Source organism: Phyllobates terribilis, unplaced genomic scaffold (assembly GCF_046119375.1).
Source record: "Phyllobates terribilis strain yellow unplaced genomic scaffold, ASM4611937v1 Scaffold_13__5_contigs__length_258822181, whole genome shotgun sequence".
NCBI classification, from domain to species: domain Eukaryota; kingdom Metazoa; phylum Chordata; class Amphibia; order Anura; family Dendrobatidae; genus Phyllobates; species Phyllobates terribilis.
Window position 1 is genome coordinate 227,513,678 of NW_027362773.1, and position 27,264 is coordinate 227,540,941.

The window sequence follows — 27,264 nt, forward strand, 5'->3', positions numbered from 1 at the left end:
GAAACACAGGATTAATCTTCCAGGAAGTAGGGACATCCAACCTAACAGCAGACGGGTTAACCACCTGAAGCACCTTAAATGGCCCCACAAACTTCGGACCCAATTTTTTAGAGGGAATCCTCAACCGCAGATTCTTTGAGGACAACCAAACCATGTCACCCACAGTAAACAAAACCTCTTTACGTTTCCTGTTAAAACACTTCTTGGACTTTTTGTTAGCCTCTTGAAGGTTACAACGTACATTAGTCCAAACTCTCTGAAAATCACCGGAAAAATTCTCCTCCTCCGGCACCGCCAACCCCAATTTGGAAAACGAACCAAAAGACGGATGTCTCCCAGTACAACAAAAAAAAGGAGAACACCCAGCAGAGGAGGATGTATGGTTGTTAAGAGCAAATTCTGCGAGTGGCAGAAACTCAGACCACCCCTCTTGATTGTCTGCCACAAAACAACGCAAAAACTGTTCAACATCCTGGTTCTTTCTTTCAGTCTGTCCATTAGACTCAGGATGATACCCAGACGAAAATGACAAATGAACTCCCAACCTGTCACAAAAAGCACGCCAAAAGCGAGCCACAAACTGAGGTCCCCTATCAGAAACAATGTCGGTGGGAACGCCATGGAGCCTGACAATTTCCTTAACTAACGCCTTAGCGAGTGTCTTTGCGCAGGGTAGCTTAATGAATGGAACCAAATGACACATCTTGCTAAAACGGTCCACGACCACTCAGATGACAGTGAAACCCTCGGACACAGGAAGGTCAGTAATAAAATCCATTGCAAGATGCATCTAAGGCGCACTAGGAACCTCCAGAGGGCAAAGCAACCCCGCAGCAGGGGTATGTGAAGCCTTTGACCTAGCACACACCGTACATTGACGCACCCACTTGATGACCTCGTTCTACCACCCAGGCCACCAAAAACTGCGACTGATAAGTCTCTTGGATGATCTGCCAACCGAGACTCATGATACTCCACAAACAAATCTCTCCTAAAGGTTCTAGGCACAAACAACCTCCCATGGGGAGTGTTAGATGGGGCATCCTCTTGGGCTTTAAGAATCCCATCTTCCAAAACGGAGTCCAATGCTGCTACCACAACTCCTTTCTGTAAAATGCTCTCCTCCTCCTCGGTACCAACCATGGGAGAAAAGCTGCAAGATAAAGCATCGGCTTTAACATTCTTAGTACCAGGGATATAAGTAACAGAAAAATTAAACCGAGAAAAAAAAAGTGCCCACCTAGCTTGACGGGCATTCAAGCTTTTGGCAGCATCCAGACAAATCAAATTCTTATGATCTGTGAAAACCTGAATAGGAAATCTAGCACCTTCCAAGAAATGACGCCAATGTTCAAACGCGAGTTTAATAGCCAGCAATTCCCGATTACCAACATCGTAATTAAGTTCGGTTTCTGAAATTTTTTTCGAAAAAAAGGCACAGGGATGTACTCCATCCCTGTTCTCCTGAGACAAAACTGCACCGACCCCCACCGAAGAAGCATCGACTTCGACCAAAAAAGGCTTGGTCTCATCAGGCTGCATAAGGATAGGGGCAGAACTGAACCTCTCTTTGAGATACACAAAAGCTTCAATGGCCTCAGTAGTCCACTGGGCTGTATTCGCACCTTTCCTGGTGAGATCGGTCAGCGGCTTAACAATTATAGAAAAATTCTTAATGAATTTCCTGTAATAATTGGCGAAACCCAAAAATCTCTGTATCGATTTCAAACCAATAGGCCTAGGCCATTCCTACACAGCCTGAATCTTCACCGGGTCCATCTCAAAGCCCTCGCTGGAGACAATGTAGCCCAAAAAACTAATTCTCTGCACAGCGAACTCACATTTCTCCAGCTTAGCAAAGAGTGAATTATCACTCAATAACTGCAAAACTTCACGTACACTCTGCCAATGAGACTCCAGATCCGGCGAATAAATCAGAATGTCATCCAAATACACAACCACATTCTTACCAATCAAAGGTCCCAGGATGTCATTAATAAGGTTCTGAAAAAACGCGGGTGCATTGGTAAGACCAAAAGGCATCACCAGATTCTCAAAATGACCTACCGGAGTGTTAAAAGCAGTTTTCCATTCATCACCCTCCTTCATACGTAACAAATTGTATGCCCCCCGGAGATCAATTTTAGAGAACCACTTGGCCCCCACTAACTGGTTAAACAAGTCAGGAATTAACGGCAATGGGTAAGAATTGCGTACGGTAATCTTATTAATCTCACGAAAGTCCACACATGGACGTAAACCCCCGTCCTTTTTTTTAACAAAGAAAAATCCAATGGCCACAGGTGACTTAGAAGGTCTAATGTGACCAGCAGCCAAGCTCGTCTGTATGTACTCCTCCAAGGCCTTTCTCTCAGGGATAGTCAGATTAAATAAGCGACTCTTCGGAAGAGTAGCTCCAGGAACAAACTTAATGGTGCAATCATAGTCCCTATGAGGAGGTAAAACTTGCGACTCCTCCTCTGAAAAAAAACTTCCAAAAATCCTGAATAGGTACAGGTAATTCCCCTTTTTCCACAGCCGCAATGCGACCATTACAACACTTATCATAGCACTTAGGACTCCAAGACTTAATCTCATTAGTAGACCAGTCCAGTAAAGGATTGTATAATACACGTTAATCATGAGTAGATAGTATATATCGTGTCAAATATTAATAACCATAGAATTGTTATTCTATTAATACTACCCTATTACGGACATATTAGGCTCCATCGCCATAAATTACAAATCCAACCAAAACAGAACACAACAACGAAAAAGGAGCCAACGGTTTTAAAGATATGCATCAAAATTTATTAGTACATAAATGATCAGACAAAAGCAGGAATCAGTGTGGAAAACACTTGAGGAATAAAAACCCGCAACAACTCTCTCCACATGGCGGACACATTCAGGACCAAACAGTACAATTTAAGTCCGATATAGACTAAGTATTTGAGGAGTAACACCATACATAGATGATATGTCAATACATATTTTCAAGTACCGCATATATACTGGACTAGAATTCCCATGCTGTCCTATACTGCTGAGTGTACATTCCCTATCATATGCCAGATATAACCATAGGTGACCTGCTAGAGTCACTATATATACATACCAGAGATATCAAGCTTCAGCAGAAGACAGTCAGGGAATAGTCAAAGATTTAGAAGTTCGTCTGAGGTCGGCACATGCGGAGCAGAGAAGCCCCGACTCGCGTTTCGGTGGTTCCCTTCGTCAGGGGGCATGTTTGCTGCCTCGCTGTCACTTGCTTATATTGGCGCCAGGCACATTTAAAGACCGGAAGTGATATCAGCGTCACTGCGGAGACCAGGACGCCAGCCGGCATCCGCGTCATGTGACAGCGGAGGGGCGGGGCATAAGCCCTAACGCCGCACACCGTTGGAACACAAAGTGTCATTGCGGAGATAGAACGCCGGCCGGCATCCGCGTCATATGACAGCAGAGGGGCGGGGCATAAGCCATAACGCCACACACCGCTAGAACACAAAGACCGCGGGAACGGAAGTGACGTGTGCGTCACCATGGGGATCCGGACGCCGGCCAGTATCCGCGTCATGTGACGGAAGCGGGGGCTACAGAATAGCCACAACACCTCACGGCACTGGGACACGGAAAGCCGGCCGGCGCACAGACCCACATAGTCCGCAAATTTAACTGACTGTCTCCTTCACTAGACCAGGTATCATCGCATCCCTCTCATTAAAATAACGAGAGTCAGTTCTATAAGGCCATGATGCCACATATCAAAGAATATCTAGAAGATAGAATAAAGAGAGAGGGGAAAGAACACATGAACTGGGGGAGGGAGGGGAGGGGGGAAAGACCCAAGTGCGACATGTGAGGTAAAAAAAATATAAAATAAAAATAAAAAAGTAGAGAACAGGTGATACCCCATCCGGATATATTTGGCATCCCTGATTGTATATACATATCAGATCACAGGCACACACACAAATGATGTTATTTGTTATATAAACATAATTTTTAATTTTTAATTTTTTAGGGGGCCAACATTTGGCTGTGTCATCAGATATATACCCCATAATTCGCCCAAATACATACATGTGTGCGATGATGTCCATCAGTGTATATACACACAAATATAAACAAAATTGAGCTGTGTGCGCCCATATGTATGTGTGTACATAACACACATGACGGAGATATAACCACCGAAACGCGCGTCGGGGCTTCTCTGCTCCGCATGTGCCGACCTCAGACGGACTTCTAAATCTTTGACTATTCCCTGACTGTCTTCTGCTGAAGCTTGATATCTCTGGTATGTATATATAGTGACTCTAGCAGGTCACCTATGGTTATATCTGGCATATGATAGGGAATGTACACTCAGCAGTATAGGACAGCATGGGAATTCTAGTCCAGTATATATGCGGTACTTGAAAATATGTATTGACATATCATCTATGTATGGTGTTACTCCTCAAATACTTAGTCTATATCGGACTTAAATTGTACTGTTTGGTCCTGAATGTGTCCGCCATGTGGAGAGGGTTGTTGCGGGTTTTTATTCCTCAAGTGTTTTCCACACTGATTCCTGCTTTTGTCTGATCATTTATGTACTAATAAATTTTGATGCATATCTTTAAAACCGTTGGCTCCTTTTTCGTTGTTGTGTTCTGTTTCAGTAAAGGATTGTGCAGTTTTAACCAAGGCAAACCTAAAACGACTGGAGAGGGTAAATTATTTAATACCACCAAGTCCAAAATTTCTTGGTGAATGCCATTGATAGTGAGGGGAAATGCCGCAACCTCGTGAGTAATACATTTCAAAGGAGTGTTATCAATTGCAATCACAGAAATAGGTGATGACAAAGGTTTGGATTCCAATCTAAGTTTTTCCAAAAAACCCTCATCAATCACATTAAGTGTTGAACCACAATCCACAAATACCTGAAATTCAATCAAATCTTCCTGCAATGAGGTACTCCCTGAAAAAAATACTCCCTTAGAGCTCAAACAAGCAATACGGGCGTAACTGACCTATTTTTTTTCTTTACTTAAACGAAGCTCACGGTTCTTAATCAAATGGTCAGTTTTACCACAATCCCTTGGAATACCTGCGGTCTCTTTCCTGAGAGTGGAGTAACATCGCCCCAACCTCCATCGGTTCTCCGCCGTCCGAGCAGACCCTCTGGGGACTAGGAGCTGCCATTGCAGGAATTTTTTCATCATTAACCCTGGCACGCAGTCTCCTGTCCACACGTATAGCTAATTTCATGGCTTCCTGCAAGGTCTCAGGTGCTGGAAATGCAATCAGCAGATCCTTAACCCTTTCACTTAGACCAGCAAGAAAAAAAACATTTTAACGCTGAATCATTCCATTTCACTTCTGAGGACCACCTTCTGAAGAGTGTACAATAATTTTCAACATCACCTGACCCCTGCTTCAAACGTCTCAGCAGATGAGACTCGATCAGGATCGTCATACAATAGCCCCATAGCAAAAAAATCCTCCACTGACCTAAAACACGGATCATTAGGTTGGAGAGAAAAGGCACACCCCTGTGGTTCCTTGCGCAAAAGTGACATGATAAACCCAATGCGCTGTGATTCATTCCCAGAGGACCTTGGTCTCAAACGAAAATATAATAAACAAGCATTTTTAAAGGAAAAAAAATCTTGTTGTTTACCATAAAAATATCAGGCAGTCCTACCTTGGGTTCGACAAAATGCGCTCCAGGACAGCTACTCACGTGTTGCCAGAGCTCGGACACCTCCAGAGACAATCCCTGCAGGCGTTGAGCCAAATCTTGAACAGAAACCATACTGATCCCCGGATTTCTTTCCTTAAGTCTTTGTTTGGGCTGGACTTACTGTTATGATCTGCAACATAGGCTAAGGAAAGATGGGGGAGCTGTCCCTACAGTAAGACTAAGTTGAGTCCCTACGTTGTAGCGGGCAACCTGTTCCTTCTGAACAGACCTGCCTTCGTCCTTGGCTAGTCTGAACGGAGACCTATAGAGAAAGGGAGGGATCCCTAAAAGAACTAAGGACTGGGACAAAATGGGACACCTCCTAACAGAAGTTGTTGCAGAGCAAAAGAGATAAACTAACAAAAAGTACTAGAGGTCCCAGAGGACCAAGCGAACTAGAGAGAGATAAGCACAAAAGCACCTGGCTAGAGAGACAGTCAAAACAACACTGAAGTCCAGCAAAGCCAGAAGAGCGGAGCCGGAATATATAGGCAGATGGTCACGTGACCGCAAAACACTAGATAGAAACACAAACAAACAGGAGGGTTCTAACAAAAAATTGACATCAGTGTGTGAATAAGGGCAGACAAAGGACTGAATCCCAAACTCTGAACCCCAGCCTAGGGAAGCTTTAAATGTATTATCCAGCTCTAGGAAGGGAGGCCACACCCAGATTTGCAGCTTTTATACAAGGGCTGGATGATTTCCTCGATACACATTGTGGGATATAGATAATTTAGTGATAAAGAATTTATCATTGGTGGAGAAAGGTTGTACTTGATTTACCTGAGTCTTTTTTCAGCCTATGTAAAGCCCCCCACACATACAAACGTTATCATTCCTCTGTAGCAGGCGTTTGTTCCCTGCTCCTTGGCAATGTTCCCATGTTCGTTTTTATCCAGTGTGTATTTTCTGCAGGTGTCGCACCAAAGTAAGTCATGGCAATCTGACCTGGTTGAATTTATGCAGCATTTTTTTCGGCATTTCCCCTTTGTCAGGGAAATATTGAGAAAAATTGAAAATCTTCTCCCCTGTCATAGATATTAAGAGAATATTAACCATTTCTTCCAAGCCTCTCCACCCCTCCCTTATTCCCCATTTGTCACAGGACAGCTGACAGTCCAGCATCTGGCCCTCAGCAAATTATCACCTACAGTATAAGTGACTTGTAAAGCTACAACCTAATTAAAATGCGAACATCTTTCCCCCTGGCAGACGCAGGGGGTGATTAGACGCAGGCTTGCAATAATTTACGTGTAACTGTTGAAGCTTGCTTCCCGAGCTTCAAAAGGAAGTCTATAGTCTCGCCGACACCAATACGGAATATGGAATATTGTAAGTTACATAATTCTGATAATAATGGGGCCTATATTTTTAGTAGCAGGGACAGCCAAGGAGCGATATGCATATTTTCTCATTGCTGTAAACCAAACCAGGGAGCTGTGGGGCAAAAGTAGCAAAATAGCAGACTGCAACTATATCATGTGTGGTCTCTAAATGAAGGTAAAATCATAATAGAAAATATGGTACCACTTTTGGGCTTCTGGGATCAACCAGCAATAAGTTATCCCAAAAAAACAGATTTTTAATACAAACATGAAGGGTGGAGCCCCAGCCCCTGTGATGTCGGCAAACAGGGGTGTGGACAGGTCTCTCCCTTAAGCATAAAATAGTTTGCTGAGGTTGGAGCAGTACTCATTGTCAGGGGGGTATAGATACGGTAAGCAACGGGTCACATTCGATAACGTTCAAATCAAATCGGGGAGCTCCTCCTCCACCTATGCTGATTTGTCCCTGCGAACTGTATACAGTAAGTCTTCTTTAATCCTTATCATTTTGTGTAACTGCTTATGTATTGTATGTCTCTGTAAAATCTTGGATATTTTTCTTAAACACTGCCTCCCTTTTGGATTAAATATAAAATGTAATAGTTCTGTTTCTTTTGTGCTGTAATCATTCCCTCCCCCGAAGTCATACGCTACCCGAACGCAGGCGTCCGCCCAGCCTGTATTATATTTCAAATCTGGATGGTGGTGGCAGAGAATAATAATAATCGGGCTATCGTGAAGCTGACAGTGACCGTACGGAGGACGTAAACACATATTCCATGCGTTGGAATCCTGAGGTGTGACGCCATACGCTCACTGGTCACTTTCCGATACCTAAGTAGTGAGTAGTCTGGATTGTGAGCTAGCGATTCTGGACGAAATCCGTGACATACGTAGTGACAGTGAGATATTGCGCGATCTCCCCAGTGTCGTCGCTGCGCAATCCCTGACACCCTTTTTATACATTTTAGTCCAGAAATGCTGGGATTCTGCAATTACACAATTGCATTTTAAATGTTTTTTTTTCCAGCTTCCCCATAGAAGTCGATATGGAAAAACAGACCAAAAAATGTACGGTTCCACAGCATCTTTAAGCACACTGTGGGCATGAGTTTTGCTTGAACTGTTTAACGCAGCTGAAAAAATGCAACATTTATGCTTTTTGGGAGTATGACCAAGAAAGGGGTAGGTACTGTAGGTTAACACTAACGTTCAGTTTTCCATTTTTCTATTCTGTTATAAAAACAAAACTGCAAAAAAAATGCATCCTTCCTATGACAGACACAAACGGCGTAAAATGGGGTTTGTTTGGTTTCCACTTATAAGGTCGTCATTTTTAAAAGCAAAAAAACAGAGCTGTTATGTTACGTATCTTTGTTTTATCCAGGGAATTTCTTTCTTCCCTATGAACTCATGACATATTTTGATTAATTTTGTCAATGTCATCTTTTCAATCCTGATATAACAGGACATTACTGCATATATCCAGATTAGTTTTCTCTCAGTCTTTATAAGTAAACTCCTTTATTCTCTTATCCTTCTTATTTTTTTCCGCTCATGCTATTTAATAAGAGTGGAGAAAGAGGCATCCCTTAATTACTGAAAAAGCCATGAGACTTTTATAGCGTTGTTTTACATTTTATATACTTTTCTCCAGACCTATCCTTCTGCAACACTATCCATATTTACCCCTAATCAACTGAAACGAATGCCTTGATGGCGTCTGAGGAGAGAACTGATTTCCTCTAGTTCCATCCTGCCTTGTATATTGCAGAAATCTCTCCCTATATTGTAGTTAGTTGCTTTTCCTGGGATGAAACCCAATTGATCCTCGTGGATCTAAGAAGTTATGACTTTGACCAATCTCGTTACAAACTGTTTGGCAACCAAATTGCATCTGTTTTTGGTAGTGAAGTGATATGTGTCTGAGCTTCCGTACCCTCCTTGGGGGTAATTATGATGATGACCTTTTGCACTGAAATTGATAGTTGGCCTTCGTGAATTGATTCCTCCAAAGTTGCATGTAATTCCTTCACCATTACCCTGCCATATTTTATATAAAACTCTACTGGGAATATATCAGAGCCTGGAACCCAACCATTGTGCATTGCATTTTGTCAATCCCAATGGGGGAATCAAGAAAGGGTTGTTTATGTTGTACAGTAAGGGCTTGTTCACACGCTGTGTTTTTGATGCTTTTTTTTCCACATATTTTTCTATGGTTAAAACACTGCCGTTTTCAGTACCAGCAAGGTGAGTGAGGTTTCTGAAATCTGATCTAGATGCTGCTTACCGAAGCATTTTTTTTCCAACTCTCCAACGTGTCAATTCTTTCAGTGTTTTTCACATATTCAAATAAATTGGAAAAAAAGACACGTAAAAACGCATCCTTACCTCTTAGGCTATGTTCACACAATGAGCGTTTAGTGGGTTTTTTATCTTGCAGATTTTCTGCAACCATTAAGTAAAATAGGTTTACTTGCATTTATTTTTAAATATGCAGCGTAAAAAAGTCACCAAAAACTCATCGTGGGAACGTAGTCTCAGGATCCAGACCTCCACAATTGGCAGCATGTTTAAAGGGGGATAAAATATTTTAACCCTTTCTCGATCTGGCATTTTTTCAGTTTTTGCGCTCTTCTTTATTTTCCTCCCCCTCTTGCAAAAGCCGTAACTTTTTTATTTCTATCTCGACATAATCGTATAAGGGCTTGTAGTTTGCGGGACGAGTTGCAGTTTTGAATGACACCATTCGTTTCACCGTGCAATGTGCTGGAAAACAGGAAAAACATTCCAAGTGCGGTGAAATTGCACAAAACAAGCAATTCCGCAATAGCTTTCTACGTTTTGTTTTTACAGGATTCGTTTTGCTGTAAAAATTACCTGGCAATGTGATTTTCTTGGTCAATACAATTATGGCGATACCAAACGTGCATAGATTTATTTCTTTTTTTTATTTAAGCGGTGAAAAATTTTTTTTAAAAAAAATATATATATATTGTTTGTGTTGTCATGCTTCTAGACCCGTAACATTTTGATTTTTCAGTCGATGGAGCAGTGTGAGGGCTTATTTTCTTGCTTGTCGAGCTAACACTTCTATTGATACCATTTTGGGGTATAAACAATGTTCTGATCGCTTCTTATTGCATTTTGTTGCTGTGTTATGGTGAACAGAAAAAAACACAATCATGGCGTTTTGAGTACCTCGCCAATGGCTACCGTCTCATGCCACGTTACATAACAGGTGAAGGTAAGTCGGAGGGTTGGTCGCTCACCTTATCAGATTGTGCGTGGCACAACTCCATAAAGAGAGATGTAGAATCCAATCATGGCTGCTGCTCTGGCCGCTGTACTCACATCAAATGGAGAGAGGACATAACGTGTAAAGTAGAGAGGAGTGCGGTAGATCCCGGGTGCTGCCGCTGACAAAGGTTAATCAAGGCGGTAAGTATAAAAAGCTTCCAATGTCTTGCAATGTGTTTCGGAATAGAACCTACTCCTTCCTCAAGCATAGTTAGAAGGACTTGGTTGTACTCCGAAAAGCGTTGCAATAACTTGTCAGTTTTTTATACTTACCGCCTGGATTAACCTTTGTCAACAGCAGCGCCCGGGATCCCCCGCACTCCTCTCTCCTTTACAGACAATTTGCGTATGTTTTTCATGACTGGCATTTTACACAATATTTGAAGAGCTAGAACTGTTGACCACGTGGCTCAAAAACAAGTTTATCTACATTTTGCACAATCCATCAAGATTTAACCCCTCCTATACCAAATTGTCATGCAAAGGTAAGCTCAGTAGTTACATGATCTCCACATCTCTTCAGCATGGCTCTGACTGTCTCTCCGTTCCTGCTCGCAGTTCTCATCCTTGCAGGTAAGTTAAAGGGGTTGTTTCAGGCTTTTAAATGGTTACAGTTGCAAAGTGCTATTAAAAAAACAAGCAACTTTGCAATTTACCTCTTATTAGAAATTCTCAAGAACGGAGGGATTTTTAATTCTGTAGGGTGCAGGTCATTGCCTAGGTTACCAGCCACCTCTGCAGTCTTAGATAGCTGATTAAGTAAAGAGAGTTGTGCCACTTGCAGGTTCTTTGCTTAACTACCTGCTCTGAAGCTGCCCAGATCATTGCCCCTACGCTTCTCCCATGCTGCTATATGGGTGGGAGAGAGCATGGTTCAGACCAGCGGCTCAATCACACTGTCTGTCCAAGCTGTCAAACTACAGGCGCACAACGCCCAGGAAGGCAGGGACTGGTGTGCTCCTAAAGGAGAGATGAGAACAACCCTTTAATGGTTGCATGTCAGTTCCAGATCATTGTGTATTTGTAATGGGTCTCTGCAGAGCGGTCACTTCTCCTCAATCTCTTCTTGTGTCCAGGTGAAGCTTCTTGTGAGACTGACTGCAGTTTCTATGACCTGCTGGCTTCATTGAACATAAGTGATCCACCCCCTGATGAGCGTCCGGTCACAGATTGGAGAAACGTGACTACTGTGTACCTGGATTTCACGTTGTATGCCATTGTTAAACTGGTGAGGATGACTACTGTGGGTTGGATTGTAACTAACCCTTTTAACAACATGTACTATATGGATAAAACTATAAGGACACACGTCTGATTCATTGAAACCCGGTTTCTCTTTCAGTCTATTGCCGCAGGAGTATAAAATCCAGCCCCTAGTACTGTCCTATGGATAGGTCATCAATAGTGCAGCAACCCATTAAGTATCAACTTACTAATAGCAAAATATACCTACTGCTGGTGGGAACCATTCCCATGATCATTGCTAGCTATGAGTTGCTCTCTTGTGTTAAGACATTTAACGACTTCACACCATGGCCATTTTCCATTTTTTTGTTTTAGTTTTTTCCTCCCCTTCTTCCAAGAACTATATATCTTTTTTTTTCTGTCACCATAGCTGTATGAGGGATTGTTTTTTGTGGGATGAGTTGAACTTTTGAATGACACCATTCATGTTATCATGTGATGCACTGGAAAGCGGGGAAAAAATTCAAAGTGTGTTGAAACTGCAAAAAAAAGTGCAATTTCACAATTGTTTTTGTTTTTCTTTAATTACCATGTTCACTATATGGTAAAACTGACCTGGCAGTATGATTCTCCAGGCCAGTACGAGTTTGCAGTTACCAGGCATATATATATATTTTTTTATTTAAGTGGTGAAGTAAATTTTTTCTGCCTGTGAACTTTTAGGTCTTTAATTCTTACATTTTTATTGGGCTAATGCAAAGCAGCTAAAATATTGTGCAACTTGCTGTTGCACTAATTCTTTAGAATTATCATTTTTGCTGTGATAAATCTCAGACATGTTGAAGTCTGTGGAAGTCATATGAGACTTGTAGACATTGTGACTCGGCATTGCTCTTGCATTATGTCGCAGGTCACAATCCGACATCTACAGAAATATAGTAATGATCTATAATATCTTAAAGCCATCCAGGCCCTTTTTGAATTTCAACTATCACGGAGCAGAGAGTTCCATAGTCTCACTACTCATGTAGTAGAGAACCGCTGTCTGTGATGATGCTTCTTTCCTCCAGACGTAGAAGATGCCCCCTTGTCCCCGTCTCAGGCCTCAGAGTAAAAAGATCAGTAGAAAGGTCTTTGTACTGTCCCCTCATATACTTGTACATAGTAATAAGATCACCCCTAAGCCTTCTTTTTTCCAAACTATATATCCCCAAGTGTAATAATCTTGGTATTGCAGCCCACCCATTTCATTAATAACCTTGGTCGCTCTTTTCTGTAGTTCAGCTCTGACCTTCACTGGAGACCAGAACTGTACACAGTATTTTAAGTGTGGCCCCACTAGTGACTTGTATAGAGGCAAATCTATATTGTTGTCATGAGCATCTATGCATCCCTTGATTTTTTTGCCTTGGTTGCAGCTGCCTGACACTGGTCACTAAAGATGACTTTGCCGTCCACCCACACCCACATCTCTTTTTCAGTGAGAGTTCCACACCCTTTATACCAATTAATACATAATCGTACATTTTATTTGAAATACATGAATTTACATTTGTCTAAATTAAACTTCAATTGCTGTTTCTCTCCCCGAGTCCTCTAATTCATCTGTAATATTAAATTATACTATGTGTTGATTACGTTGCAGAACTTAATTTCATTTACAAATTCTAAAATTCTTCTCTGAACGCCCTTCACAAGGTCATTATTAAACACACTGAAAAGCAAAAGTGTAACAATGTTTTGAACCTTTGACTTCCCATACCTCACCATGCACTACTATTTCGGACGTGAAACTACCATTATTTTATAGACAATCATCTTGGCTATCTCATACATATATTTAACTTGCCACTATTTAGCATATGATTAGTTATGCAGATTCTTGTCATGTCGCTGCATTGTTACTGTTTTACTCCTAAAAATCTAAATTTTAATCTTTATTATTTTGTTAGTATTTTGTAAATCCACCTTTGACTTTCAACACTACCTGAATCCTTAAGGGCATGCTGTCAATCAAATTCAAGCATGTCTCAACCAAAATCTGATCCCAGGTCTCTTCCCAAAGTTGTTACATAGTGGTTGACTTATTTTGGTATGTATACAGCTTTTTGTACAACTCTACCCACAAGTGTTCAATTGTTTTGAAGTCTGGGGACTGTCGGGGGCCAATTAAGCACCTCTACTTCATTGTCATTTAATTATTTCTTCACCAACCTCGACATATGCTACTGGTCGTTGTCCTGCTGGAACACTATGTCGTCCTTCATACCCATAGTACTTGAGTGTATGAAGTAACTCGTCTAGTAGGATACTCACATATAGCTCAGCATTGAAACCGCTATTGATCCTGGTCAAGTATCAAATGCATTTGGCTGTGAAACAACCTCATATCATCAGGCTTCCTCCACCAAACTTAACAATTCCTTCAATTTCTCGATCCGTTAACTCCTTTTTCTCTTGTTTCTTCCATTTGCACCCATCAGAGCCTAGTCTATTGACTTTTGTCTCATGCCTGCAAATCACTCGTTTCCAATCTTCTACTGTACACTTTTCATACTTTTTTGTAAACCCGAGCCGATGCTTATTATGCCGATATTGAAGTTGAGGCTTCTTCACCTTTTTCTGAGCCACCATTCTAGACTTGTGTAATGTGTGTCTCACAGTACTTGCATGGACATCAGTGATCTCACTATTATGAAGCATGCGAGCCACCTCCACTGCCGTGTTTGCCGCTCCAGAATTGATAGACCTTGTGATTAGCCGACTTGTTGACTCTGATATTTTGCCTGAACGTCCACCTCTTGGCTTTTGAATGGATGGATGGACTTCATTTCATATCCTTCGAACTGTCATGGCACTCGCATGATGCAGTTTGGCAATTTTCTTGGCCTACAGACTGCTATCAATGACCTGGATGATGCTTTTCCCTTTTCTTGCAAAATCTTTTTCATTTTTGCTACTCAATTCGATCCAGTGTGTTATGCACACGCCCGGGCTGAGCGGCGTGTGCGTGTGATTGTAGTGATTCCACTGGACCATGAACCGGAGAGTGCCTGGAGGGGCGTGACTAAGTATCTGGCCGATCCGACCAAGATGGCACGACGGCATACGACGCCAGTGCACCAGGGAGAAACCGGGCAGAGGGACCAGGTGCTACTCCAGGTCAAACTCCGGACACGGGGGTTGACCCACACAGGGATTACTGGATCAGGCTGGTTAGGCTGGCGCACAGACTGGAGGGTATAGGCAGGCACGACTGGTGGATATAAGCAAACACGGCAGGTATGCAGATGGGTGGATACAGGCGAGTATGCAGGCAGGGAGGTAATGGCCGAAAGGACGGGCTGGAGCACAGAAAGGTTAAGACCCAGTACAGACTGGGTCACAGAACCGCAGATGCGGTAGACAACCACAGCAGAGAGGGAACGCCCGAAGCGGTGGGCAAGAACAGAGCAGGACGGGACTGCAGGAGCAGCGAGCACAAGCAGGGCAGGACAGGACTGCCGGAGCAGCGGGCAGAAGCAGGGCAGGACAGGACTGCCGGAGCAGCGGGCAGAAGCAGGGCAGGACAGGACTGCCGGAGCAGCGGGCAGAAGCAGGGCAGGACAGGACTGCCGGAGCAGCGGGCAGAAGCAGGGCAGGACAGGACTGCCGGAGCAGCGGGCAGAAGCAGGGCAGGACAGGACTGCCGGAGCAGCGGGCAGAAGCAGGGCAGGACAGGACTGCCGGAGCAGCGGGCAGAAGCAGGGCAGGACAGGACTGCCGGAGCAGCGGGCAGAAGCAGGGCAGGACAGGACTGCCGGAGCAGCGGGCAGAAGCAGGGCAGGACAGGACTGCCGGAGCAGCGGGCAGAAGCAGGGCAGGACAGGACTGCCGGAGCAGTGGGCAGAAGCAGGGCAGGCTAGAACCGCCGGAGCGGTGAGCAAAGGAGACAGAGCAGACTAGAACCGCCGGAGCGGTGAGAAAAGGAGTCAGAGCAGGCTAGGCTGAGTAGGGGGGACAGGGCTCTGTTCACACGGAACAGACAGGAAGGGAAAGGCAGAGCCAGACACCCACAGGGTACTAGCAGAGAAGTAGCGAGTGGACCACAAACTCACAAACGGGAGTACAGAGACAACAAGCAGGAGTTAGGTACGAGTTCAGACTCTGCAGAAAAAGGAAGGGAACGGACATAGAGGCAAAACAGGTAAAGGATAGGAGAGAGTTCAGACTGGAACTGAGTGTACGGAGGAGACCGACACTGCAGCGGAATACAGGAGCGGGTCTGGGAATACGGCCCCCAGAGAGGCAGGACGAACAGGCAAGGTGCGTGTTAAGACAGGACAGACAAGATACAGGAGCAGGTCTAGGTAATCGGCCCCTAGAAGGCAGGAGGAACAGGCTAGGAGCGTGTTCAGACAGGTCAGACAAGATACAGGAACGGGTCTAGGTAATCGGCCCCTAGAAGGCAGGAGGAACAGGCTAGGAGCGTGTTCAGACAGGCCTGGAAATACAGCCTCCAGGATAGGCAGACAAGAGAACACAGAACGGGACCTGGCACCTTCAGAGTGCAAGCACACACTGAAAGAAACACTATGCTCAGGCAGGGATAGATGGAAGCAGCTGAGCTATATACCAGGTGACAGACAGCAATAGGCTGAGGACGCACAAGAGGTGTGACCCACAGCAGGTACAAAAAGCAGGAAGTGATCGGGCGCCGCCCTTAAGCAGCAGAAACAGACACAAACAGACAGCATGGAGGGAAGCCAGAGAGACATTCTGGACAGGAGATCAAGTGCGCGCTCTTGCACAGTGGGAGATGGACCACTATGCAAGGACGCCGCCAGGTATGTTACAGTACCCCCCCCCTTACGCCCCCTCTTCTTCAGGCCTGCCAGAATCTTCCGCAGGGAATTTGAGGGCCAATTCTTCACTTCGAAGAGATCACTTCCCCTGTCCACCGGAAAAACTGGTCTCCTCTGGGTAGCTAGGATGCTACCTCCCATCCAGCCACCCTTAGCAACAGACGAAACGGGTGGAGTACCAGGAACAGCACACAAGGAAGTCTCTCTCCACATATTTTCAGGTGGCACCACAGAGGGTACAGGAGACAACTGGAAGTCCTCCACCGGGTTGGAGGGGGACAGAGACTTGGGGGTAATCTCTGCTTCGAGGTACATCTTGTCAAGCTCACAGGAAGAAATAGACGGGTTATCAGGTACATAATGAGGAAAAGTCACTGTCTCTTTGTTTTCTGGTGGTACCCCGGAGGATTCAGGAAACAACTGGAGGTCCTCCGCCGGGTCAGAAGAGTGCAGAGGCTCAGAGAAAACATCTGCTTCAGAGTACACTAGGTCGGACTCACTGGACGAAGCAGGCGAGGTATCGGGTACCGAGTATAGGAAAGTCTCTGTCCATTCTCCACCAGGTGGCACCCCGAAGGGTTCTGGAGACAACTGGCGGTCCTCCGCCTGGTCAGAGGGGTGTAGAGACTCACGGGTAACCTCTGCTTCAGAGTACACTAGGTCGGACTCACTGGACGAAGCAAGCGAGGTATCAGATCCAGGATATAGGAAAGTCTCTGTCCATTTACCACCAGGTGGCACCCCGAAGGGTTCTGGAGACAACTGGAGGTCCTCCGCCTGGTCAGAGGAGTGTAGAGACTCGGGAGTAACCACTGCTTCAGAGTACACTAGGTTGGACTCACTGGACGAAGCGAGCGAGGTATCAGGTACAGAGTATAGGAGAGTCTCTGTCCTTTCGCTACCAGGTAGCACCCCGAAGGGTTCAGGAGACAACTGGAGGTCCTCCGCCTGGTCAGAGGAGTGTAGAGACTCGGGAGTAACCACTGCTTCGGAGTACACTAGGTTGGACTCACTGGACGAAGCGAGCGAGGTATCAGGTACAGAGTATAGGAGAGTCTCTGTCCTTTCGCTACCAGGTAGCACCCCGAAGGGTTCAGGAGACAACTGGAGGTCCTCCGCCTGGTCGGAGGGGTGTAGAGACTCGGGAGTAACCTCTGCTTCGGAGTACACTAGGTTGGACTCACTGGACGAAGCGAGCGAGGTATCAGGTACAGAGTATAGGAGAGTCTCTATCCTTTCGCTACCAGGTAGCACCCCGAAGGGTTCAGGAGACAACTGGAGGTCCTCCGCCTGGTCGGAGGGGTGTAGAGACTCGGGGGTAACTACCACTTTGGGATACCCATTGTCAGGCTCACAGGACGAAGCGGACAAAGTATCGAGTACCGGGTGTAGAGAATTCTCTCTCCATTTGTCATCGAGTGGTATCCCGGAGGATTCAGGAGGCAACAGGGGGTCCTCCGCCAGGTAGTAGAGGTGCACAGACTCTGAGGTAACCACAGCTTTGGAGCATCCTTGGACATGCACGCCGGTTAAAGTGGGTGAAGCATCTGATGCCGGGTGCAGGAAGTTCTCCTGTGTGGAGTCTGGATGGGCAGAAGTCTCTTCGGGCAGGAGAACTGGTGCACTACCCACGCACATTACCCGTTGGGGCTTCTCCGGGATACAGGGAGATGAAGCTTCAGTAGGGACTTCAAGGTTGGGGTCAGGAGGTCTCAGGGAGGACAGACCCTGGCGTGACGGCTTGCCTCTACGTCTAGCACGTCTGGACTGCCTCTTGAGGTTGGGAGAAGTATTACGGAAAGCGTAGTCACCCTGTGAGGATTCTGGGTGGGCAGTAGTCTCATTGGGCTGGAGGACTATTGCGCTACCCACACACATTACCCATTGGGGCTGCTCCGGGATATTGGGAAGTGAAGCTTCAGCAGGAGCCTCCGGGTTAGGATCATCGAAGACCATTAGAAAGGCCACCAGGAAGGCCATTAGGTCCAGGAGGATCGGATCCTGTGTTTCATATAGGGGGTTGATCCATTCCAAGGCATCACCCGCCAGGTAAGACATAATGAATGCCACCTTAACCCGATCGGTGGGAAAACATAGAGGGTAGAACTTGAAGTGTAGCATGCATTGCTCCACAAATGCACGACTTTGTCTAGGATCCCCATAATAACGTAGCGGATCCGCGGGAACGAGAGCAGATAGATCCATCTGGACGGGTGAGTAATTCGCCTGGAACTCAGCTAAAGGAAAAAAAAAATATTTATTTATTTATTTTAATGCATGTATTCGCTGGAAAACTTCTCAGAGAGCGAAGGCCGTGGGGCTCAACGGGAACCTTGGCCTGAGCATGCTGTTATGCACACGCCCGGGCTGAGCGGCGTGTGCGTGTGATTGTAGTGATTCCACTGGACCATGAACCGGAGAGTGCCTGGAGGGGCGTGACTAAGTATCTGGCCGATCCGACCAAGATGGCACGACGGCATACGACGCCAGTGCACCAGGGAGAAACCGGGCAGAGGGACCAGGTGCTACTCCAGGTCAAACTCCGGACACGGGGGTTGACCCACACAGGGATTACTGGATCAGGCTGGTTAGGCTGGCGCACAGACTGGAGGGTATAGGCAGGCACGACTGGTGGATATAAGCAAACACGGCAGGTATGCAGATGGGTGGATACAGGCGAGTATGCAGGCAGGGAGGTACTGGCCGAAAAGACGGGCTGGAGCACAGAAAGGTTAAGACCCAGTACAGACTGGGTCACAGAACCGCAGATGCGGTAGACAACCACAGCAGAGAGGGAACGCCCGAAGCGGTGGGCAAGAACAGAGCAGGACGGGACTGCAGGAGCAGCGAGCACAAGCAGGGCAGGACAGGACTGCCGGAGCAGCGGGCAGAAGCAGGGCAGGACAGGACTGCCGGAGCAGCGGGCAGAAGCAGGGCAGGACAGGACTGCCGGAGCAGCGGGCAGAAGCAGGGCAGGACAGGACTGCCGGAGCAGCGGGCAGAAGCAGGGCAGGACAGGACTGCCGGAGCAGCGGGCAGAAGCAGGGCAGGACAGGACTGCCGGAGCAGCGGGCAGAAGCAGGGCAGGACAGGACTGCCGGAGCAGCGGGCAGAAGCAGGGCAGGACAGGACTGCCGGAGCAGCGGGCAGAAGCAGGGCAGGACAGGACTGCCGGAGCAGCGGGCAGAAGCAGGGCAGGACAGGACTGCCGGAGCAGCGGGCAGAAGCAGGGCAGGACAGGACTGCCGGAGCAGTGGGCAGAAGCAGGGCAGGCTAGAACCGCCGGAGCGGTAAGCAAAGGAGTCAGAGCAGACTAGAACCGCCGGAGCGGTGAGCAAAGGAGACAGAGCAGACTAGAACCGCCGGAGCGGTGAGCAAAGGAGTCAGAGCAGGCTAGGCTGAGTAGGGGGGACAGGGCTCTGTTCACACGGAACAGACAGGAAGGGAAAGGCAGAGCCAGACACCCACAGGGTACTAGCAGAGAAGTAGCAAGTGGACCACAAACTCACAAACGGGAGTACAGAGACAACAAGCAGGAGTTAGGTACGAGTTCAGACTCTGCAGAAAAAGGAAGGGAACGGACATAGAGGCAAAACAGGTAAAGGATAGGAGAGAGTTCAGACTGGAACTGAGTGTACGGAGGAGACCGACACTGCAGCGGAATACAGGAGCGGGTCTGGGAATACGGCCCCCAGAGAGGCAGGACGAACAGGCAAGGTGCGTGTTAAGACAGGACAGACAAGATACAGGAGCAGGTCTAGGTAATCGGCCCCTAGAAGGCAGGAGGAACAGGCTAGGAGCGTGTTCAGACAGGTCAGACAAGATACAGGAACGGGTCTAGGTAATCGGCCCCTAGAAGGCAGGAGGAACAGGCTAGGAGCGTGTTCAGACAGGCCTGGAAATACAGCCTCCAGGATAGGCAGACAAGAGAACACAGAACGGGACCTGGCACCTTCAGAGTGCAAGCACACACTGAAAGAAACACTATGCTCAGGCAGGGATAGATGGAAGCAGCTGAGCTATATACCAGGTGACAGACAGCAATAGGCTGAGGACGCACAAGAGGTGTGACCCACAGCAGGTACAAAAAGCAGGAAGTGATCGGGCGCCGCCCTTAAGCAGCAGAAACAGACACAAACAGACAGCATGGAGGGAAGCCAGAGAGACATTCTGGACAGGAGATCAAGTGCGCGCTCTTGCACAGTGGGAGATGGACCACTATGCAAGGACGCCGCCAGGTATGTTACACAGTGACCTTTCCCTTTGGAATCAACCTAATAACACACTGAGCTATTAGGGAATATGAGAACAGGTTGTAATTTGTAGTATACAGGAAGAAAAAGATTTTTCCACCACCAGGAGCAAAACAGTGACATAACAAGAATTTGCATAATTAATCATATGCAAAATAGTTGCAAGTCAAATTCATGTATGATATAGCCAAAATGATTGTCTATAAAATGATGGTGGTCTCATGTTTGAAGCAGTAGTGGATGGTGAGATATGGAGCTTGAAAGTCTAAAGTTCAAAAAATTGTTACCCTTTTGCTCGTCAGTATATATTAAAATTAAGAGGGCCCAATACTGACCCTTGTGGTACCCCACTGTTAACTATGACCCAGTCAAAGTATGTTCCATTAATAACCACCTCTGTTTCCTACACTGAGCCAATTGTTGTTAACCCATTGTTCTCATTTTATTTACAAACCTTTAATGTGGCAACTTATCAAAACCTTTTGAAAAGTCTAGAAATACAACACTCATAGAAGTTCCCTTCCATTCTGGAGCTTACCTCCTCATAGAAGCTGATCTGATTAATTTGATAGCTACCAATCTCTAATAAATCATATTGATGCTGGATTTAAATTTTTTTTATTAAAATGCTCCAGGATCTCTCAGAAAACCTTTAAATATTTTCCCCACAATATATTATTATTCTGAGTGTATCATTTTATTCATATATAATGGATAATACTTTGTTCATTACAGGATATGAATCAGCAAACTGTTATCTCGTATATATGGTTTTATATGGTAAGTTCACCGGCATCTAAATAACTTTTTTAAGTATATTCCAAAATGTGCAGCAAACTATGTGCTCCAAGATACATGTACGTACAAACATTGAATATATGACATTTAATCTGCACTACTGCTATATACAAGGTAGAATATACTTTATAAAATTAAGATACTTAGCATGCAAATTTTCCAATTTAAGTATATAATTTATGAAGGTCATAGAGCTCTGGAGTACAAAAAACAGAGAGGCGCAACCTGAGAAGTACCCGGTGGTCTAGTGGGGAAATGTGTTGTGAGGTGGGGGATTATCCGCTCACCTGGTGGGGTTGTGCACCCTTGCACAACACCGGCAATGGCACGATATCGAGGGGCTTTGGGCTGCTACAGGACCGCTGCCCCGTCCTCCTTCCCGGTGAACTCCACCTGAGGAAGACAGCAGGCCGCTGTCGAAACGCGTAGTGATTGTGTAATAAACAGGTCTATATAACATCTCCTCTCCGAGAGTCTCCTAGCTACCTAGTACTCCGTTCCTGACCACAAATTGTTTAAAAAAAATCCCATCTGGAGTGACCTCTAATAAGAAGAAGCAGCACTTTTAGCTCAACAATATTTCTGTATACAGTATAAAAGGTCCCACTGCTCCTTCTTTTTATTTTAGAGCAATCTGTGTCTAATATGTGCAGTGTTCATTCCTTAAAAGGATTGTCCACCACAGATTTTCCTTAAAAAACAGTGTAAAAAGTGATGTGTTAGTCACTTCTGTGGCCAGTGTTTTCTCAGCGTTAACCCTGCTTGGTGACCATTCCTGTGCACTTCTGGACGGCAGCCTTTCCATGGGTAGCAATCCACTGGACCTCGATGTAAGTCCAGATGCCTGTATAGGAGTTAAAGGGTGTCAGGGTTTCTCTGGAATCTGCCAGTCGGAGTGGCTTGTGCCAAGTCTGTCCTAGGTAGCCTTTTGAGCCTGTGGCCTTATTCAGATGTTCCAAGTCGATCATCACTTGATTGAAGACCTTTCCAAATAGTGATGCAAACTTCATGGGGACAATCATCCAAGGGAATCTGTCAGGAAGTTTAATCCCCATATGCTCATATAAATAATTAAAGGATAAATGCATTAATATAGTTCTGTTTGCTCTCCGGAACGTTATTCCAGAGAAATCCAAGATTTTGCAAATATGCAACTGAAGCGTTAGACGCTTCGTCCCAGGTCATTTACATACTTAACTCCTGTCTCCCTGTTTTGATTGATAGCAGGGTGTCTCGCTATTGTCAGGTGCCGGAAAGGAAATCTTGCATGTGCTTACATTGCCACAGCCCTCGCACCTTCGCTGTAAGGTGACCTCTTACAGACATTGGCTTCAGTGTATGCCGCCCATCGACCCTTCTGGGTGTACAGTGTTAATGGGAGCAGTATGCACAGGAACTTATTTTCCATCAGGAAATCACATTGCTCATGCATCGCACTGTACCCTACCAGGCACGAGTTTTACTATTGCTGCATGTAGTGATGTCAGCAGCAGAGAGGGCTGGAAACAAAAGTATGGACGTGCATCTTCCACACTATTTCAGGAATATATTAGTAGCATTCCTGAACATGACCCAACAGATTCCCTTTATTATGATCGCTTGATCCTCATGCAGTAAGTTTGCATACGCTAAGCATGTGGTTTAATCAGGTATTGTTTCCCATATTCCAGTCTTGGCAAAACGAATTCCTATCCTGGGACCCAGATGACTTCTGTGGAATTGAGAGCCTTCTTGTCCCCAGTGGTTACTTTTGGAAACCAGATCTTTATATAAGTGAAATGTAAGTCAGACAGTGATCACAGCAGCATCGGCAATGGTTCATTCATCTCCTCTGTACAAGGGAGCAGTGATAGATGAGCTCTGCTTTGTAACCACACTGCGGTTTTCTGTTTCTTTAACTTGACAAATAGGTTATAACCTTTCTTAAGCAAATTTGGAAGAAGGAGAGGTCTGCAGCATAGTTTTAACAAAAATGCTTCAAAAAAGTAATGGACATGAGGTGCAGAGTAGTGATGAGCGAGCATGCTCGTTACTCAAGATTTACGAGCATGCTCGGGTGTTTTCTGAGTATCTTCAGTGTGCTCGGTGTTATATTTGAGTCACGCCGTGCACATGATTTGCGACTGTTTGACAGCTTTAATACACATGAAGAATGCCTGTTTCTTAGGCATTCTTCACATGTATTAAAGCTGTCAAACAGTCACAAATCATGCGCACGAAGTGACTAAAACATAATGGCCGAGCACACTGAAGATACTCGGCGAACAGCTCGCCGAAAGGGTTAACAGAACATACTCGCTCATCACTAGTGAAGAGTATTGATAGTTGCACTATATACTAGGAGGCACTATATTGCTCTTCACCCTTGTTAACATGTAAATATTCTGGATTTCAATAATAATTAAGTGTTATCCTGGATATTTTACAACAGGGCAAAGAGTAGAGAGCTTTATATAAAGAAGTAATCATTACTTACTCCTTGAATTTCTAACGGTCTATCACCACTATAATGATGGATCCAAATGGTATCTGATGTGATGACATTGCATCCAACAGTCAAATTATTGCTGTAGCCAAGCAGTGGATTTGCATGTGCACCACATTTCCGTAGAGGCCAGTGATTGGCTGCAGCAGTCATGTAAATGCTAGACAGGACTTCATCACTTTCAGCTCTGAAAGGACCACTGGCAAGATGGCCCTGTATTGCTGTGGCATTAGAGGGATAAGTAATGCCTAGTTCTTTTTTGTATTATACCCTTTGACCATTTTAGTAGAATCCTGGAAAATACTTCTAAGGCTCCTTTCATATTTTGTTCTTGCTTACGTTCAGTGCTCCCGTCGGGGCTTGTGTCTCAACCCCCTGCAAAACGGGATTTAGGCGTATTTGCCGACAGAGCCATAGACTATAATGGTGCCAACAGAATCAACATGTGCTCTGACGTCCTTCATTTTCGGCAGTATACGCCTACTAGAGGCTGACACTCAGACGCAGTCTACTACATCTGAGTGTCCGTTTCCAATAAGGGTATATGCTCAAAAATTATGCACGACGGAGCACACTATAGTCTATGGCACCCTCGGTACATACTTCTGAATCCCGTTCGGAAGCAAGCCCCAATGGGACCACTGAACATGGGCAAGAACGCCATGTGAAAGGAGCCTCAGGGTTAGTTCAGAACAGGACAATGTTGACTTCATACAGGCCTTTACAGTGGCCCATGGACAATGTTGATCCTTCCTATCACTTTTCAGTTTTCTTTAATACTCTTTTCAATGTTTCCCAAGAATGAACATCGTAGACCCACGCTGAGGCATTTTAACAGGTTCCTCCTAACTCAGTCCACATCCAGCCCACTGATACTTCACTATAAACAAGCTGCTCCAGGGCGACCTACTACATGGGTTTATTGTAGGTCTCCTAGGTACCACAAATGGACTATTCACACTATCCCAACTTGACACTAAATTGTTTCCTTTTTTTACTTCCTTTCTGCCCCTTCTATCAGTATGGCCCAGTGTTCCAGCATCTCAACTTGCACACCAAAATCAGTGCTCGGTTCTTCTTGGTCCCTTCTGTTTTGGAAACTTCATTGACAATGCTGCTACTGTAATACAGTGGCTTGCAAAAGTATTCACTACCACCCCCACCCCTTGGCCTTTTTCCTGTTTTGCTACCGTACTACCTGGAATTTAAAGCAAACTTGTCAGCAGGATTTTGCTAAGTAAACTACAGGCAGCGACATTTTGGGGCTGCTGCACTGATTAATATGATACCTGAGGTGAAGAAATCCTTCTTGTGGTTCTTGTGTAATCAGTATTTGCAGTTTTGAGTTAATGAGATGCCCGTGCTCCGGGTGCGGACTGTAGGCAGGGTCTTATCCTGGTGCTCTAGGCCAGTTCAGCAAGAAAAGATCTGCACACATGCCCGCCCTTCTCTCTCTGTTTGGCTGACTCTATGATGAGGAACATTCTTGTGCTTTGGGGCAGGCTGTGGGCAGGACTTTTTTTGCTGATATGCACCAGGATAAGACTCTGCCCACAGTCCTGCCCCGGACCACGGGTATCTCATTAACTCAAAACTGCAAACACTGATTACACAAGAACCACAAGAAGGATTTCTTCGCCTCAGGTATCATATTAATCAGTGCAGCAGCCCCAACATGACAATGCCTGTAGTTTACTTAGAAAACTCCTGCTGACAGGTTCGCTTTAACTGCTTTTTTGCAGGTTTGCATCAGTTCATGTAAAGAACATGCCTACGACTGTGAACATTTGGTTTTCTTTTTATTGTGAAGCAAACATCAAATAGGACAAAATAACTGAAAACTTTAGTGTGCAAAACTATTCACCCACCTAAAGTCAGTACTTTGTAAAGCCTTCTTTTGCGGCAATTACAGCTGAAAGTCGCTTTCCACATCTTGCCTCTGGGGTTTTGCCCATTCCTCAAAACAAAACTGCTTCCACTCCTTCAAGTTAGAATGTTTCCTCTGGTGAACAGCAATCTTCAAGTCTGACCGCAGATTCTCAGTTGGATTAAGGTCTGGGCTTTGACTAGACCACTCCAAAACATTTACATATTTCTCCTTAAACCACTTGAGTGTTGCTTTAGCAGTATGCTTTGGGTCATTATCTTGTTGGAAGAAGAACCTCCGTCCCTGTCTCAAATCACTGACATACTGAAGCAGGTTTTGCTCATTTAGCTGTATGTTGCACCATTCATCTTCCCCTCGACTCAGACCATTTTCCCTGTCCCTGCTGCCGAAACCCTCCCCGCAGCATGATTGTCACGCAAAGTGTGTGAAAGACTAAGTGCAACACAAAGGGGAAGGGGGAAAGGGAGCCCAGACTCTAAGGAATGGGGGGAGTTGAGACCTTCTAGGCTGATCTGATATCACCCTGTCTCCACTAACATCCCTTATATTGGTTCCTCACAAATCGCCTCATGTGAACCTAAACCCTGTATATCCCTAGAGCTTGGCCCTGGATAGGGAAGGGGGGGATGAACATTAGTCGATCCCCACTAATGACTAAAGACAAGAAGGGAGACAAACAAGGGGGAGAGTAGCTTAGCTTTAACCTACTTCAGAGAAATAACTCCAAGCGTCCTCCTAGCACCACAGAGGAAGATAGCCGTCTGAGAGCTCCAAGCATTCACAAAGAAACATGTGAGTATCACCCCTTCCTGCTGCAAAGTGAAACTATTTAAACACTCAGGCCAGGGTGTCAATTAGCAGGAAGGAGGTAGCCGCTGGGTCCTAGAGTGAAACAGCTAAGAAGGTGTCTGTAATGCCAAACAAAGAGATCTTCTGCAACCAACTGCAGGGTGACTGTCTGTCACTTTTGACACACTCGTGACATTGATGCTGCCACCACGTTTCACTGTGGGGATGGTGTTCTTGGGGTGATGAGGTGAGTTGGTTTGGTGCCAGACATAGAGTTTATCTTTTTGGCCAAAAAGTTCAATTTTGGTCTCATCTGACCACAGCACCTTCCTCCATACATTTGGCAAGTCTCCCACATGTTTTTTTGCAAACTCAAAATGAGCCTTATAATCATTACACACAATTTTTTTGTGTAAGTAAAGGCTTTTTTTCTGCCATAAAGGCCAGCGGTATGGAGTGTACGGCTTATAGTGGTTGTATAGACAGATACTCCAGTCTCTGCTTGGCAACTCTGCAGCTCCTTCAGTGTTACCTTTGGTCTCCATGCTACCTCTCTGATTAATGCCCTCATTGCCCGGGCTGAGAGTTTTGGTTGGCGGCCCTCTCTTGGCAGGTTTGTTGTGGTACCGTGTTCTTTCCATTTGATGATAA

General features: G+C 45.4%; 1 protein-coding gene across 1 annotated transcript in view; it reads left to right on the top strand.

Annotated features, from left to right (window-relative positions):
* The first annotated feature begins 10,721 nt into the window (after window positions 1-10,721).
* The window catches only part of LOC141174675 (5-hydroxytryptamine receptor 3A-like), a 46,040-nt gene continuing 29,497 nt past the window's right edge, over window positions 10,722-27,264 (top strand). Inside the window, exons 1-4 of the mRNA XM_073659597.1 lie at window positions 10,722-10,944; window positions 11,448-11,599; window positions 21,389-21,433; window positions 23,122-23,231. Coding sequence (XP_073515698.1) covers window positions 10,896-10,944; window positions 11,448-11,599; window positions 21,389-21,433; window positions 23,122-23,231 — 356 coding nt within the window. The 5' untranslated portion in view covers window positions 10,722-10,895. The remainder of the gene's footprint in view (window positions 10,945-11,447; window positions 11,600-21,388; window positions 21,434-23,121; window positions 23,232-27,264) is intronic.